An 18,418-nucleotide genomic window follows, 5' to 3' on the forward strand; every position below is an offset into this window, starting at 1 on the left:
GATCTTGTATACTCTGTGTGTGTGTGTGAGAGAGAGAGACAGAGACAAAACACTTTTTAAATGCAACTGATTGTGAAATTCAACCCCAAATTTAAATAAAAATAGATTTCTACTGAAATCTAAGTTTATAAAACGTGAAAATTTATATCAGGCACAATTTCAGCTATATGGTATGAAAATATATATATTTTTCAGTTTTAATAAAAGCTATATTAGGCATTATTTTAGAAATAGACTTACTATATAGAACTACTATATAGTTATGAATGCTAATTATGGAAAATAATGTGCCTTTAGGACCTTATTAAGGTTATACAAATGTATATTTTTGTAATGTTATTTATGATTAGATAGATAGATAGATAGATAGATAGATAGATAGATAGATAGATAGATAGATAGATAGATAGATAGATAGATAGATAGATAGATAGATAGATAGATAGATAGATAGATAGATACTTTATTCATCCCAAAGGGAAATAATATACGTAATAAGTTATGTAATCAATGATTATTAAGTATTTATATCATTCTGAATATCAGTTTGGGGTGAGGGAGAATGAGAGAGAGACAGAAATGGAAGACGCAGATATAAATACAGCAGTGTGTGTTACTGGAGTCTAATCAGAGTGTGTTACCATGTGGCACTGTTAAATAAAACCGGTGACAGGGATTTGGTCTAAAGAAAGGCACACACACACACACGTACATATGTATACACACAGATGTACCCTCTCTCTCTTTTGGTCCTCTCCATTTTTTGGTGAAGTGAGTGATATATATGCAGTGCCATCAGCACTTTTGTCCCGTGTGATGGAGTGTGTGTGTGTGTGTGTGTGTGAGAGAGAGAGAGAGAGAGAGAGAGAGAGTGTGTGTGAGAGAGTGTGTGTGTGTTATGTAAGAGGAATAAAAATAGCTTCCACTCTGCAGTGCTCCCTCTTAGCTTCATGCTCTCGCACGCACGCACACTGCATCACTGCACCTGCGGGACAGACACACACACACACAAAGGGATATGAATTTAAAACACATTCTGTGAACAGATACAAATGTATAAGCACATCAGCAATATATTAAAATACAGACACGAGATTTGAAAGGGATCAGATCACACCGGCATGAACTTGAACACACAAACACACACACACACACGGATAGATGGGAAACAGGAAACTAAACGGCTCAAACTGACACGCAGATGGTCATAAGGCTTGATATAATTATTTACACGAGCATGCGAGCAGATTTTGAATATTTGGACGCTTCAGAGCGCACGTATCTGTTCACCTCTGCTTTTATAATTACTGCCACTCAGATGGGATTTATATCATATTTACGCCTGTTATATACACAGACCTACAGATAGACCACAGCAGAGCTCTGTGTGTGTGTGTGTGTGTGTGTGTGTGTGTGTGTGTGTGTGTGCGCGTGTGCGTGCGTGTTCGTGTGCTTGTGTTGTTAGGCTTTGATTTAGATTCAGAGAATTTTAATCAGATTTACGTCATGGGTCAGTTTTCAGAATGAAAAGTGTGTGTGTGTTTGTTTATGTGTGTGTGTGCGCGTGCACGTATGTGTATGCGTGTGTGTCACAGATATTTAATCGTACTTCAATTTACATCATGGGTCAGTTTTCAAACTTAATAATAATAATACAAACGTATATTCAGGTGTGTGTGTGTGTTAGGCTTGGATTAAGCTTCAGAGAGTGGTTTATAAGTTATTAGTCCTGGGCGATATTAATAAAGTATCATTTATTAACGGAGTGTTCGTGTGCATGTTCTCACACCCCGTGTGTGTGGCGTGTGTGTTGAGAAATGAGTTGTGTGAATTATTCAGCCTGTACAGGGCGGCTCTCATATATAATAACTGAAATCTTTGATGGAGGCTGAAAAAAGCCCTGCATGAACATGAAGAGAGCGTGCCGGTGAAAGAGACCGTGGTCATGTCATGAAACATGGCCGTGTCAGCCTATCAGTCAGCATATTGCTCTGTAGGTCCATGCTTTTGACATTGATGTGCGAAAACGGCATTCAAATTAATAGTCCTTTTCATTTTCTAGTCTGGGTTTTTTAACAGGATTTCTGATTTCAGTATTGAGCCACCACTAGGGGGAGACACAACAAAAACAAAAGCAGAAGCTAAATGAAGCAATGAATGAATCTGAATTGAGTAGAAATAGAACTGATCAGGCCACATCTTTATTCATTATTACCTGCATAACTGTAAAGCAGATCTATTTATCTATTTTACTTAGTTATTTATTTGTTTATTTATTAATCTGCGGTTAAATTAATATTAGTATTAAGTTTGAGAGCGGAAAACCTAATCAGGCTTAACAACACAACATCTTTGAACCCTTATATAATATATATTATAGATAATTATATTATAATTATAATATATATAATATTATAGATATTTTAATATTAACAGACTTGAATTTTATCAATTAAATCCAGAGGGATAAAATAGTTTAATTATTTAATTTTCCCCCTCCTTTCCCTGTTTCTCTACTTTTGTAAAGCTACTTTGAGACAATGTCCATTGTAAAAGGCACTATTCAAATAAACTGAATTCAATTGAACTGATAAGATACATGTTTTCTGTTAATTGTGGAACGATTAGCAATGAAACCAGGTCATTTTTTAAGGAAAAGCGATGTTGACTATATACACTAGAGCTATATAAAATAAACTGTGCCATGATACACTTTTCTGAGACAGAAGCAACAGCTTCTGTTCACTGTTAAATCACTTTTTATATTAACAAGCCAAGAGATACAGGTTTTATCTAATGTCTGATTCAGCAAGAGAGAATGTTCATGTTCAAACTAGAATGAATTTCCTGGCTGTGTGATTGCACTCTTTAACCATATAGGAAACTGTAATAGAAGGGAAATGATTATAATCAGACTAATCCAGTGTCCTGCAGATGGAGGTTCCATTTTGAGTCTGGTTCCTTTTAAGGTTTACATTTACATTTCTGGCATTTAGCAGACTCCCTTATCCAGAGCGACTTACAGTTTATTTCATTTTATACAACTGAGCAATTGAGGTTTAAGAGGCTTGCTCAGGGGCCCAGCAGAGGCAGCTTGGTGAAGCTGGGATTTGAACTCACAACCTTCTCATCAGTAGTCCAGGTTTCTTCCTCATATCGTCAACAGGGAGTATTTCCCTCACCACCATCATCTCTGACACGCTCATTCGGGAGACATTTCGATTTAATATTTCTAATTAGTCTTCTGTAAGGATTCAGATCTGCTCCGCAGCATGCAAACATGGCCGTCTTCAACTATACTCAGTGTCATGTTCCCATTTACCCGGATACCAGTCATGCAGTGGGAGTGGTAGCTCATCGGTTTAGATGTTGGACGACTGATCAAGTTCAAATCCCACCACCAAGCTGCCTCTGTTGGGCCCTCAACTGCTCAGATGTGTATATATGAGATAAATGTAAGTCACCCTGGATAAGGGCGTCTGCCAAAATGCTATAAATGTAACACACACCTGGGTTTAATCACACTGTCAATACAGAGTCTGGACATTTATCAAAGCTGAAGTGTCACTCAGTGTGTTCTTACCTGACGTGCCAACTTTATCTCGCTTCATGATATTCTGGGTTTTTGACTCACGCCCATTGTTTTTGGATTTCAGATCTGCGTAGTTTTTTTCTGTTTGTTTATCTCCTGACCACAATCACAATTTTGTCCACAATCTCGTCTGATCTTTTGCTTTTCTCTGTCAGTTTCTTGAATAAAAACCTTTTCCCTTTTCACCTGAATTTTGTGTTTTCCTTTACTCTTCAAAATTTTGAAATTAGATATCATAATATGAAGTAAAACTCCATTTTGTTTTAGATAGGTCTATACATTAATGCTAACATCCAGGGTTATGGACTGAGGTACCAAATTATTATTATTATTTTTTTTTTTAGAAAACATTACTGACTTTTTTATACTAACATGTTTGTCACAATTGTTTCCCCCCACCTTTACCTAGAATATACCATAACGATCCCAGAGGATGCGTTCCCTTTTTTGTTGTGATCTGTGTTCCTTCTATCTTTTTCCCCCTGACTGTTAAAGAAATAAATAAGTAAATAAAAAAATGAAGGAAGGAAGACAAAAATCACCTTTCTTGTCACTGTGTGTGTGTGTGTCTGTGATTTGCCGGTTATTGAGACGGTGGTGGTTGAAATATCAGGGACCTTTTCGTTCTTTTTTTTTTTTTTTTCCCTGGCTTTTCATTTTCAACCTTTTATTCGTGTATTTTTCATCCTCGTGTCATGCCAAGGAGTTCTTTTTCAATGCCGCCGTCATCTCTACATCCTGTCTGTAAAACTGCTTTGTGACAATGTGTCCTGTTAAAAGCCATACACAAATAAAAATGTTTTTATTTAAGTGTGAATGTGAAGTGTGTGTGTGTGTGTGTGTGTGTGTGTGTGTGTGAAATGGTTAGCATGGTACATTCGGTCGCCATGTCAAACCCGACAAACTCGGGGTCGGATGGGAAGGTCAGTGACAATCCCTCAGGGTCAAGCACAGAATCAGCCAATCAGAGCACAGCATCGTGGCTTCTGACAAGCAGAGATCCAGAAGGAGCTGGAGGCAACATGGCCACCATCCAGCACAGAGAGAGAGAGAGACAGAGAGAGAAGACTTCATGAGTATAGAGTGAATGTGAAGTGGAGATAAAATCCTATTGTTATTGTTCAGTCATTACTGAAGGTCGGCCTGAATTTATGAGGGTTTTGAGGGACAACTCTCTGTTCTGCACATCTGATCATTCTGTGTGTGTGTGTGTGTGTGTGTGTGTGTGTGTGTGTGTGTTTGTGTATGCAGGTATGGCTCAGGGGAATGATAAAGGTACACAGTATCGCTCTGCTATCTATACATACAGTCCAGAACAACAGGAGCAAGCCATGAAGAGTAAAGAGGCCTACCAGCAGGTACACCCACCCACTGACACACACACACACACACACATACACACATACACATACATTAGAATTCCCTAAACAGTGAACCATGTCTCTCTCTCTCTCTCTCTCTCTCTCTGCCTCTGTCTGTCTCTGTCTCTCTCTCTCTCTCTGTCTCTCTCTCTATCTCTGTCTGTCTCTGTCTCTCTCTCTCTCTATCTCTCTATCTCTCTCTGTCTCTCTCTCTATATCTCTCTCTGTCTCTCTGTCTCGCTCTCTCTCTCTCTCTCTCAGACACACACACACACCATTTAGATGCCTGATTACATGTTAAGGTTTCTACAGAGTTTTTATATATAGATTTCAGTACATTTATAAAACAGTCCATTTGTTTGTTTGCTCCTAAGAACCTTTTTGCCTCCAGAGACACTTCAGTGTAGCAGATCCCATTTTTTTTGCATTGCACATAACTATTTCAGGAGAAAAAAAAAACAATCGTTATTTGAATATGAGGTCCATTAGATGAGATAAATATGTACCATTAAAGATAGTTACTGTGTTATTCTTGAACTTTTCTACCAACCAAACCTGAACCAGATAGACTGTAAAATAACATCTACAACATTTCAATAAACGCATATAACTGTAATAACTCAATATGGATTAATAAAACTCTTGTTCCTGTTCATCGTTTACATTGTACACGTGTTCTAAGGAGTTATTCTCTCACATCTTTTTCTCTCTCTCTCTTTCAAAGTCAATAAGGCCAGAATATACAGACGGAAAATCGGACGAAATCAGCTTTATTCAAACTCTAAATTCGTCATGTGACCTTTAACCGACGCGTTAACCGACTCATGCTAACGATCGCTATCCTTTTCTTTGGAGATGTTGGGACACAGCGGGTTTTTTCCTGATTGCCACAGTGACCTCCTGCTCCTGAGGTCACACTCTGAGGCTTAAACGTATTAGTTCTGATTTCTGATGGTGGTGGGGGGTTGCCACAGCAACCACCATGCTTCGTGGCCTTGGCCTTGGGTGGAGCAGAGGTCAGAGGTTGTGATCGAAGGGAGGGAGGCAGCTGCAGTTTCACAGACACAATCAGATCCGGGACCAAATCTTACGCCTGCTATCAATGGACACACACACACACACACACACAAATCATGTGACTCAATGTCACACAGTTGGTGTCCTTGCCACTTAATTGTAGGAGGAATAGGAAATGAAAAGAGAAAGGAGGGAGAAAAGAGAGAGAGAGATGAGACAGCACTCTATCTATCTATAAATGTATATGTATATAGACAGACAGACAGGCAGACGGTGTGAAATAAACACTGCATGAATTTCCACCAAGAAAAACTACAAGAAGCCTGAAAATTAAGAAATGAAGGCGTGTGTCTGCAAACGTTACTCAGGATGCGTTTTTCTGCTCAGGAATTAGTAAAACTACATCTAATACAAAGAATGCATTAATATTAAATCACAGCTGTTCCTGTGAATTACGTTTACATTTAGATCATTTCAAAGGCTTTATATTAGAATGCAGTTGAATATCGTAGAGCATATAATTACATATTGTGTGAGACAGTGAACATTGTGTTATAAGGTATAAGGAACAAAGCATGAGGGGGGGCATGCTGTTTTAGGAAAATAATCACCCTGATCGATTCAAGTTAAGAGGTCTTTATGGTCATTTCAACTATATATAGCTGGTGCAGTACACAGTGAAATGACCATAAACAAAGTTCCACCAGGGTCTACAAAAGTACAGGAGACGATAGAGAGCGAAGTACACTACATAGACCTACACAATACTACATAAAGTGCAGTTGTAATATATTATAATACACCTACAGTAGTGTTCACAGTGCATACAACATACAGACAGTTGTAATAAGTCATTTCTGCACCTCACCTACTCCTAATTTCTCCATCTCTCCAGATTTAACAGTTAACAAGGCAAAGCAATGCAGCTCGTCATGTTACAATACTGGAAACACTGTACAAAGCACTAACACCGGAGACTCCTTCCATAAATATTACATCCATATTACACACAACTTCACCATATCTCCAATATCAACAATCAAAACTCACGCCTGATTTATTATTAGACTTCGATTATGCACCATGTTCCGCCCGTGTGAGTCGTTACTATAGAAACAACCATCTATTATTAGTGCGAAGACCTTAATACAAACCGGTGATTTGCAGCATGAACTACTGCCAGAGCTGCTGCTATAGGAAATGAATCAACAGAGCAGCTTTCTCTAGGAAATCCATCTGATCAGATTTGAGAATTCAGCAGCGCTGTGGTTAAAGTCACATAAATCAACGTCGCTTGTCACTTAATTAAGCTGGGAAAGTCACAAAGAGGCAACAGAGTTTTAATGTTTCAGATTCACCTCTCTTTATGGGCTGTAATGTTCTTATGTTTTTTGTTTTTATTTATGAGATCCCTCGAAACAATTCTGTTATCTTCACGTAACAGCAGAATGTCTAATGGCTTCATATTCACTTTATGAAGTGTGCTTACTATATAGGGAATAATAAGGGAATAATAATAATAATATATATTCTAAATATGTCATATTCTAATAAAATATGTATAATATGTAATAATAAAAAAATGTAAATAATAATAATAATAATAATAATAATAATAATTATTATTATTATTATTATTATTATTATTATTATTATTATTATTATTATTATTATATTGTACTAGAAATATTGTAGAATATGTAATATTGTAATAATAATAATTATAATAATAACAATAATAATAATAATAATAATAATAATATATAGACCCTTTATGCTGAATAGAAATGTTTGTGATTCTGCCCCCAAAAATAGTGACACCAATAAGTGCTTCTTGAAAATAAAGTATTGACATATGTGATCACTTTAACACATGCACACGCACTTTGTTTCATAAAATCCACTTAAAACCTTTGAATTTTGTGGAAAGTTTATTTAAGAGCAGTTTTCAGCGTAACCCAGACAGAGATGCACAACATTCAGAACTGAATTTTATGTGAAAACCTTGGCACCAGTTTCACATTTTCTCATCACATGTTCTCATCAGCTGAGAGGTGAGAATCTGTCATCTGCACACTCCACATTCATCTGTCCAGTTGTTCTTGTTTCCTCTCTATCCACTGCCCCCCCCCCCCACTGCACCCTACCACCCACCCCCTTGCCCTTCTCTCTCTCTCTCTCTCTCTCTCTCTCGCTCTCTTTTTGTTTTTTGGGCCGGATCACAAGAGCATCATTGTGGGTTGGAGGGACACTTGTGCTGAATGGGTAGAAGTGACACTCACAGGCAGACAGGAACAGGGAAATGTATTCATGGTGGTGAAACAGGATGATTTGGTGCTTTAGATCTTTAGAGCTGATGTTCCTCAGACAGCCTTGAGCATGATAATGTGCACACACACACACACACACACACAAGCACACACATACACACATTTAGTTTTAGATAAATAAATTATTAACCCATAACAAGCTTGTCTTTATCTCTCTAAACTTCATCATTTAAAAGGGAGAGTGAGGGAGCGAAGGAGAGTAAAGGGCAGAAAAGCTTATTTAAAGGCCAGAGAGAAGAGGACTAATGAAATGTAGAAATTTGCAAAACATCAAAGGGTTTTTATTCAGAAGCGCGAGACGGGGGAGAGAGATGGAGCAGACGAGAAAGATCATGAGATCGGTTTTCCGCAGCGAAGCTCTACTTGTCGAGGGGGTGATTCATTGGAGATGGAGGTTTGACCTCCAATTAATTTCTCTTTTTTTTGCTTTGTGAGGTGGGCTTGAGGGTTGGACTGCACCAATTTCCGAGTGTAGCTCCGTAACTTGGAGGTTTCTTTGTTTTTCTGGCCCAGTGTCATGGGTTTAATGCATGTGGAAATGATTTGTGTGTCGAGGCATATTTAATAACTGCTTTATGTTAATAGGGTGGGAGACCGAGCAGAGCGCCTGATTTGGGTTTTTTTATTTTTTTAGGGCTGTAGTGAAAAGAAATTAGGGCAGTTGTGTGTATACAAGTGTGTGCTTATGTGGGTGCTTGGATGTACACCTGAGTGTGTGTGTGTGTGTTTATCAGTCTGTGTGGGGTGCATGCATATGTGCGTGTGTTTGTGTGCTGATAAGAATGACGCTCGAAACAATCTGGTGTGTGTGGTGGGGGTGTTTGGCTTGAAAAGGGGGAGCCATGATCACTTCCAGCATCTGTGTGTGTCCAATATTGATATACAGAAAATTACCACTAAGCAAATAATTCAGTCTAGTCTTCCTATACTCAGAGTCCTTGCTAGCTGAATCATTTAGTCTGGTCTTCGTATTATATACGAAATACAACCAAGTGATTTCTTTTAATTTTGTCCAGTATTTTTATACAGAGTACTTACTAAATTCAATATTTGCTTACTTTCTAAATATCTTACTAAAGATGTAATATTTTAGTCTGTGTACAGATTCACTGTTAACTGAATCATTTAGTCTGATCTTAATACATTATGTGAGTCACTACTAATTGATTCATTTTTGTTTAGTGTTTTTATACAGTAATTAGTATGAAAGAGTACTTGGAGTACTTAGTAAATGAATCTTTTAGTCTAGTCCCTGTGTACGGATTCACTATTAACTGAATCGTTTAGTCCAGTATTCATTCAGATCATTCATAATTCATTACAATATTCACATATATGTTAAATAAATATTTTAAACCCAGTCTTCCTGTTCAAGGAATCATATCTAATCAAATCCTTATAGTTTAATAATCAGTTTCTGCTCTGCAAATGATTACAACCTTTGCTGACTGAATCATGTGCTCTAGCTCTTATATATGCACGTATATATATTCTCACCACTATCTGAATCATTTAGCCCACCTTGTATACACAGAGTCACTTCTCATGAATCATATAGTCTAGTATTCACACAGTTCCTGCTACTGAATCATTTAGTCAAGACTTTCTCTTCAGGGAATCCTAAACATCAAACGTTACATACATAACACGCAGTACTCACTTTGCTTAATTCTTCAACAAGGAATCAAAACCCGACATCTCAAGCTATCCTGCTCCAGTACACCCTGCGAAGGCATTTGATTCAGCGTGTTTCGAGTCGAATCAGCTCTAAACTGTCTCCTGCAGACCTGGAGAGATCTTCTATTAGACACCTGGGAGATAAAAATTAAATGTTTTTAGAGTCTGCATAATAAAATTTCGTTACACTGGAGCAGTGTGCTTGTTTACAATCTCGTCCTGTATATTAAATCCTGAAAAATTCAAAGCTCATAATATTTAACTGGGGCTTTTATTTCAGCACAGAGTCACAATCTTTTCCAGGATAACAGCCGCAGTCTGGTTGTTTTGAAAAATTGATGTAAATATCTGAATAATGCTGTGTACATTTCTTATTCTAATGGTATTCTGACTTCTGCACTCTTTTGTTGCCTAATACTAATGGATGTCCACACTGACACCTAGTGGACATTTGTGGAACTACAGCGTACTCGGTTACATTTAAGAGCTTTTTTTGTTTTCTGTAAAAGCTCCAGCACTTTACACTGTAGAAGTTCTTCTGTACTATTCCTCTTAAAGGCTGCTCTCTGTTTGTATATTTGTGTGTGTGTCTAGTTTTCAAAGCTACACAGAATGTTTGAAGCTGGCGTGGTGTTTCTCCCTTTGCAGACTAAGCACTCCCGGTGGACATCGTTTGATGTGACCCCTTGAGGGAGCTAGTGCTCTACACATTTTATGCTTTTTAAGAGTTCAGATTGCACTCTGTACCTTTGAGCAAGTAGACATACACACACACACACACACACACAATCACACACCCCAGAGAGTATAAACTTGTTCAGCTTTCGAGTCGAATGCGAAGTGTCTCCCCCAAGTCACATTTGTTCTATTGATTTGTTCAATTTTTTGTTGTTGTTTGTTTGTTTCGCGTTTTCTCTTTGTATTTTTTTCCCCTTTGTAGTCAACGAAAAAATGATTGACATTAGTGATTTCTTTACAACTCATTTCTCCTACTCATTTGTTAGCTGATGCACAGAATAAATGTGCCGTAATTATATGACCAGAAAGTCTAATACAGCTCTTATTTGTTGTCACATTCATATGCAGCACTTTTATCTTACAATGCATTAAGTTACAGAATATTAAGTAAGTAAGTAAGTTTACATGGAATTACTAGTCTTTTACATTTTGCAACTTTAAAATAAGTAATGGGAAAGCTGACAGGTTTGGACAGCAGCAACTGGTGCATCGAATATATTTAATAATGAGGCAATTACATGCAATATCTGTTTGCTTCCTATGTTAATTACTATATTGAAGCTCTTCATACACATATATTTAAAGAGAATGCAATTACAAGCAGTTGGTGTGTAAAAGTAAAGCTAAAAATGTTAATATTGTATAATTACTCACCCGAAACTGGTGCTGGTGCAGTGATATAAAGATTGCTGGCTGAAACCAACCGGCCTTTTAGTTACACCCACATGCACAACATTTATCTTTATTACATTTTTAAACCAAGCTACTTTTGAGGGCCTTGCTCAAGGGCCCAAAAGTGGCAGCTTGGCAGTGCTTGAACCCTGATCTTCTGATCAACAACCCAGAGCCTTAACCACTTGAGATACCACCACCCCTTTTTGCATAATTACTGCATTATGGTGCAAAGTACTGCTACAAAACCAGTCAATTATAAACAGGTTACTAGGGATTTTACTATTCAGCTAGTATTTAGTGTACAGACTATATCAGGTATATAACCTGACAGATATTGTGTTGTAAAATAAACTGCTTCACTCTTTCTTTCTCTCTCAGGCTCTGAAGCAGAAAGGGTTGGGCGAGATCACAACAGAAGTCAGGCAGAACCCTGGCTTCTACTACGCTGAGGATTACCATCAGCAGTACCTGCACAAGGTGCCTAATGGTTACTGCGGGTTAAAGGGCACCGGGGTCTCCTGCCCTTTCAGCTCCAACAAGGACGAACTTTGACTGGGGAGCATGTATGCTATTCTAACTCAGGTGTTTACTGCATGTGAGAGTGTGTGTGTGAAGATCAATACAGGCTCGGAATTAATTAAATACAGGGAATATATAATGTATGAATAATTATATTTTTACATGAAGCACATTTGGAATCACTGTAGTGTGCTCTAAACGAATAAAGTCAATGTGAAGGGATGTTCCAGTGTTTTTCTAGCTGCTCTCTCTCTTTCTCTCTCTCTCTCTCTCTCTCTCTCTCTCACTATCTATCTTTATCGATCTATTGATCTATGTAGCATCTATAGTGGGTTGTGGTTACCACACAACACAATTTCAACATTTGCCAGTACTGAGAACAGAACAGAATATTTCACATGATCGGATTTTCACATTTTCAGCTACACACTGTACACCTCTGGGTTGTTCTACAGGATTTACCCTAGCTTACCCCTAAAAGTAGGAAAAAAGGGGGAAAATGCATATAAAGATTTAATTTCTGTTCCATTTACAGAAACCAAACTTGTATTGCCTTTGTAAGTAAATTGGGTTACAAAGTTTTCTAATCTTCCAGTGGTAAATATGAGCAGATGTCACTCATGGCATTTTTTAACATCATCCTCATCCTCATCTGTTCAGTCAAGTGATCACTATTCTTGTTGATATTAGTTTAGAAATAATCGCTTGATTCATTCAGGTGGTATTCATCGTAATTTCACTGTAATTTCAGTAATGGCACATAACTATCCTAAAACCTGACTGTGAGGAAATTATTATAAAAATTGCAGGGTTTTAGACACCTGTTAAACAGCAAAGTTAGAAAGAAACTTTAATACTAACAGGTCAGTGAAGTACAGGAGAGCTGACCAAGTATGTGATTGGCAGAAAATTTTTGTTTTGTTCCAGTGGGTTTTATCCAAAATTCCTATGTAGTAGTGTATATACACAGATCAGGCATAACATTATGACTACCTGTTTAATATTGTGACCCCCCGACCCATCGAGGCATGGACTCCACTAGATACTAGATGTGCTGTGGTATCTGGCACCAAGATGTTAGCAGCAGGGTTTAAAGGACACTTTGTTTATAGATAGTGACCACTGCAGACCGGGAACACCCCACAAGAGCTGCAGTTTTGGAGATGCTCTGATCCAGTGGTCTAGCCATCACAATTTGGCCCTTGGTCAAACTGGCTCCAATCCTTGCGCTTGTCCATTTTTCCTGCTTCTAACACATCAACTTTGAGGACAAAATGTTGACTTGCTGCCTAATATATCCCAGCCACTGATGAGTCTCATTCACTTCACCGGTCAGTGGTCATAATGTTATGGCTGATCTGTGTATATTTGTAATGCTTTACGTTATAAAATGAATTCATCACTACTACTATAGCGCTCAAACTGTAATGTCTTATTAAAGCTGCTCGTATGCAGGTTTCCAACATTGAACAAATAAAGTAAATTCATATATTATTTACGCTTTATGGTTTTATGATATCCATGTGCCATCATTTGAACAAACACAACCGTTTGGTCTTTCCTTTTGAGTCAACATTTTGTCTAAATATTTGCTGACATCCCTAACAAGCTCCACTTCTGTTTTATAGACGTTTTCTGTTCTTTTCTTTTTCTTTTTTGTGGTATTCCTCTGTGCACTATGTCCCTGTGGTAATCCTCTGTGCACTACACATGCAGTAGATAAGAGAGAAGGCTGAAAAACACTGAAGTATTTCTTGTAACGTTGAACAGATATCTAAGAGGAATTAAATTCCCTGTAATGTTAAGAAAGTGTGTGTGCCATGATGAACTGGATTGTTTAGCTTACTTAAGTATGCCATCATGTTAATAAATATTGCGGAATGGATATATAATACACTGAAGTGGAAAATGTGGTGACTTTATTTTTTATTCTTAATAATATTATGTGAAATAATAGACCTGATGTTCTTGGTGTTTGTTTTACTGTATTTTCTCCTCGAACACACATGAACCAAGTGGTCAGGTGTTTTAAAGCATTAACAGCATGCATGGCTACATTTTGCATTCAATTTCTCTGTTGTATTTGCAGTGAATATTTAAGCATGCAGCATAAAAAATGTGCCTTAAAACTGTGCAGACTCAGAATAGTGTCTAAGCCTTCACAACCAGAATACATCTCTCGGCATTACATTTTATTTAAGATTAAAAATGTTTAATAAATCTGTTCATTTCATTAAGCTGAAATTCCCCTTTGTATTATTTTTGTGTGCGCATACGTGCGTGTCATATTTTATATTGTCCACTAGATGGCAGCAGATCTCAACACCACGCCATAGTCGCATCATTTGCATGAGCTCCACTCGGACATCTCTTTTACTTCTTTCCTTACAATCCTGACTGACTGCTGTCTAAAACTAAATAGCGTTATTATCTATGCTTAATAATATGCACAGAGTTAGTTGCCCCTATCGTTTACATGTAGGTCACTTTATAAGAATTGAATGCTCTTATTTAATTACTAGCTACTGCTCTGCATTCATCAAATGGGCCAGTGCTGAAAATCTACGTATTTTTTATATAAACATATATTTAGAAGAAAGTAGTGCAGTAATCTGAGCACTGTGTCATAAATAAAACCACACTGACACGTGGGATGAATATGAAACTCGTGTCTGATACTTGGGTTAAGACCTTGGCTTATTTACACGGCTGTGTTTGGAAAGTGAAAGGACAGATCTGACGCCCTCTAGTGACTGACTGCAGTATGTGTTTTAACCCAGTCCATGTCTATATGCACATCCAGTCTTGTTTGTTAAGGTCTTAGTGTTCATATCATGACTCTGTCTCTAAGAGTTTCCTCTACCTCTAACAGTCTCTAATACTCAGACTCTACCTCTAACAGTCTCTAATATTCAGACTCTACCTCTAACAGTCTCTAATACTCAGACTCTACGTCTAACCATCGCTAATACTCAGACTCTACCTCTAACAGTCTCTAATACTCAGACTCTACGTCTAACCATCGCTAATACTCAGACTCTACCTCTAACAGTCTCTAATACTCAGACTCTACCTCTAACAGTCTCTAATACTCAGACTCTACGTCTAACCATCGCTAATACTCAGACTCTACCTCTAACAGTATCTAATACTCAGACTCTACCTCTAACAGTCTCTAATACTCAGACTCTACGTCTAACAATCTCTAATACTCAGACTCTACGTCTAACAGTATCTAATACTCAGACTCTACCTCTAACAGTCTCTAATACTCAGACTCTACCTCTAACAGTCTCTACTACTCAGACTCTACCTCTAACAGTCTCTAATACTCAGACTCTACGTCTAACAGTCTCTAATACTCAGACTCTACGTCTAACAGTCTCTAATACTCAGACTCTACCTCTAACAGTCTCTAATACTCAGACTCTACGTCTAACAGTCTCTAATACTCAGACTCTACCTCTAACAGTCTCTAATACTCAGACTCTACCTCTAACAGTCTCTACTACTCAGACTCTACCTCTAACAGTATCTAATACTCAGACTCTACCTCTAACAGTCTCAAATACTCAGACTCTACGTCTAACCATCGCTAATACTCAGACTCTACCTCTAACAGTCTCTAATACTCAGACTCTACTTCTAACAGTCTCTAATACTCAGACTCTACTTCTAACAGTCTCTAAAACTCAGACTCTACCTCTAACAGTCTCTAATACTCAGACTCTACGTCTAACCATCGCTAATACTCAGACTCTACCTCTAACAGTCTCTAATACTCAGACTCTACCTCTAACAGTATCTAATACTCAGACTCTACCTCTAACAGTCTCTAATACTCAGACTCTACCTCTAACAGTATCTAATACTCAGACTCTACCTCTAACAGTCTCTAATACTCAGACTCTACCTCTAACAATCTCTAATACTCAGACTCTACGTCTAACAGTCTCTAATACTCAGACTCTACCTCTAACAGTCTCTAATACTCAGACTCTACCTCTAACAGTCTCTACTACTCAGACTCTACCTCTAACAATCTCTAATACTCAGACTGTACCTCTAACAGTCTCAAATACTCAGACTCTACGTCTAACCATCGCTAATACTCAGACTCTACCTCTAACAGTCTCTAATACTCAGACTCTACTTCTAACAGTCTCTAATACTCAGACTCTACCTCTAACAATCTCTAATACTCAGACTCTACCTCTAACAATCTCTAATACTCAGACTCTACCTCTAACAATCTCTAATACTCAGACTCTACCTCTAACAATCTCTACTACTCAGACTCTACCTCTAACAGTCTCTACTACTCAAACTCTACCTCTAACAGTATCTAATACTCAGACTCTATGTCTAACAGTCTCTAATACTCAGACTCTACCTCTAACAGTCTCTAAAACTCAGATGCTACCTCTAACCACCTCAACTACTCAGACTCTACCTCTAACGGTCTGTATTGCTCAGACTCTCCCTTTAACAGTATCTAATACTCATACACTTCCTCTAACAGTCTCTAAAACTCAGACGCTACCTCTAACCACCTCGACTACTCAGACTCTACCTCTAACGGTCTGTATTGCTCAGACTCTCCCTTTAACAGTATCTAATACTCATACACTTCCTCTAACAGTCTCTAAAACTCAGACGCTACCTCTAACCACCTCAACTACTCAGACTCTACCTCTAACGGTCTGTATTGCTCAGACTCTCCCTTTAACAGTATCTAATACTCATACACTTCCTCTAACAGTCTCTAAAACTCAGACGCTACCTCTAACCACCTCGACTACTCAGACTCTACCTCTAACGGTCTCTACTGCTCAGACTCGGCCTCTGAGTCAAATCATTAAGGCTTTGGGTTGCTGATTGGAAGATTGAGGTTCAAGCTCCAGTACTGCTAAGGGGTGCTGCATCATAGCTACCCCTGTGCCTGGACCCCCACCTCTTCAACTGGCATATGTGGAAAAAATGAATTACATTGTGCTGTAACGTATTTGTGGCAATACTAAAGGCTTCTTTTTCTGCCTCTAACAGTCTCCTCCTGAGACTCCTAAAATCCCCTAAAATCTCCTGCTGAGATTTTACCTCTAATTCTGCATTTAAGGTGAAGTTGCAACTTGTAATTCCCCACCTACAACAGGTAAAAACACAGAAAATGCCCTCTCGCCAGTTTCTTCCCTGTTTAAGAAGTGATGTCTAATCAACATGCTGGCACACACTGTGCACAGTCCCCCTTCTCTAGCTGTATTTAGTTGATAGCTGTATTACCTTTCGGTTATTTAATATACAGACACAGTACTTGGGTAAATCTATAACATTCACGATACCATTATGAGAACATCAGTGGGCTTCAGACAGACGCCCTGTCCAACTTCCCGTCTCTAAGAACATGACATTTGGATACACATTGAAATAATTAGAACGCTTATGAGCGTTGTCCACCTATAGAGTGCTCATGAACCCGTGTAACCTTTTCAAGTGACAGTTATGATGCATATGATGACGTCGTTATCATGAGACGATATCTGTCATCTCGGAGTCTGTATAATCTCTAACACAGACACACACACTGTCTTGAACACACTACATAATTCACACAGCACCTGCGAGAGCAGACAGATTTCTGGGAAACAACAAGCGTATGTATACATACGCCCACACGTTTACTCACTCACACATGTGAGACTCACACCTAGGGAAGAATTACACTTGTCTACCCCGAATCTACGAGCTATGTCTGCTTTCACACATGTTTTTCATACATGCCTCTTTATTTTCGTGAAACATCCAGCGTTCAAAGCTGTGTATCCTGAGATCATGACTAAAACGCTCGACGTCAAGCCCAGGGTTCCTCCTTCCATGAGAAAAATTCATACACAAACACACAAGAGTGTTTGTCTCTTGAACACAGAGCTGTTAAAATACACCTTCACCTCTCTTCGGTCCACAAGTACTGTATAATACGCTACTGTACAGCTAAACACACACACACACAGGTGGAGTCAAATCTAGAAAAAGCTTTTTTGTCGACCGCAGTCTGATTTCCCTCACTCTATTTTTTCTCTTTTCTTTCTCTTCTTTGTGTCTGTCTCTTCCTGACACCTGTGTGTAGGTGTGGACCGCACTGCAGGTGCTCTCTCTCTCTCTCTCTCTCTCTCTCTCTCTCTCTCTTTGAGGTTATTTTTGTATCACTGAGATATCAGATAGCTTGTGTTTCTCATTTGCCTGTGTATGCTTGACTTGCATGAGCTAAGTTCAGGTTGGATCCCGTAATACTCTTGCTGTCTCGCACCCACATTTGTTTCTCTCTCACCCGATAAATATCTTTTCCACTTTGCATAGATATTAAAGCTTAAGGCTTTTGAACCTTTTTATAGTCTCCTGTATGTTTTTAGTCTGACTTTGCTTTGAATGAACTACTTCAAAGGTTTTCCACCAGTCTTTCATATTTTGCTTCTTTCCACTGACACGGCGGTCGATGACGGTTTTTGATAGCG

General features: G+C 38.3%; 1 protein-coding gene across 1 annotated transcript in view; it reads left to right on the forward strand.

The window, feature by feature from the left end:
• Positions 1-14,132, forward strand: part of msrab (methionine sulfoxide reductase Ab) — a 40,716-nt gene extending 26,584 nt beyond the window's left edge. Inside the window, exons 5-6 of the mRNA XM_058399536.1 lie at positions 4,844-4,950; positions 11,769-14,132. Of these exons, the coding sequence (XP_058255519.1) occupies positions 4,844-4,950; positions 11,769-11,942 (281 nt within the window). The 3' untranslated portion in view covers positions 11,943-14,132. The remainder of the gene's footprint in view (positions 1-4,843; positions 4,951-11,768) is intronic.
• The last annotated feature ends 4,286 nt before the right edge of the window (positions 14,133-18,418 follow it).

The sequence above is a fragment of the Hemibagrus wyckioides genome, linkage group LG09, assembly GCF_019097595.1.
Source record: "Hemibagrus wyckioides isolate EC202008001 linkage group LG09, SWU_Hwy_1.0, whole genome shotgun sequence".
Taxonomy (NCBI): Eukaryota; Metazoa; Chordata; class Actinopteri; order Siluriformes; family Bagridae; genus Hemibagrus; species Hemibagrus wyckioides.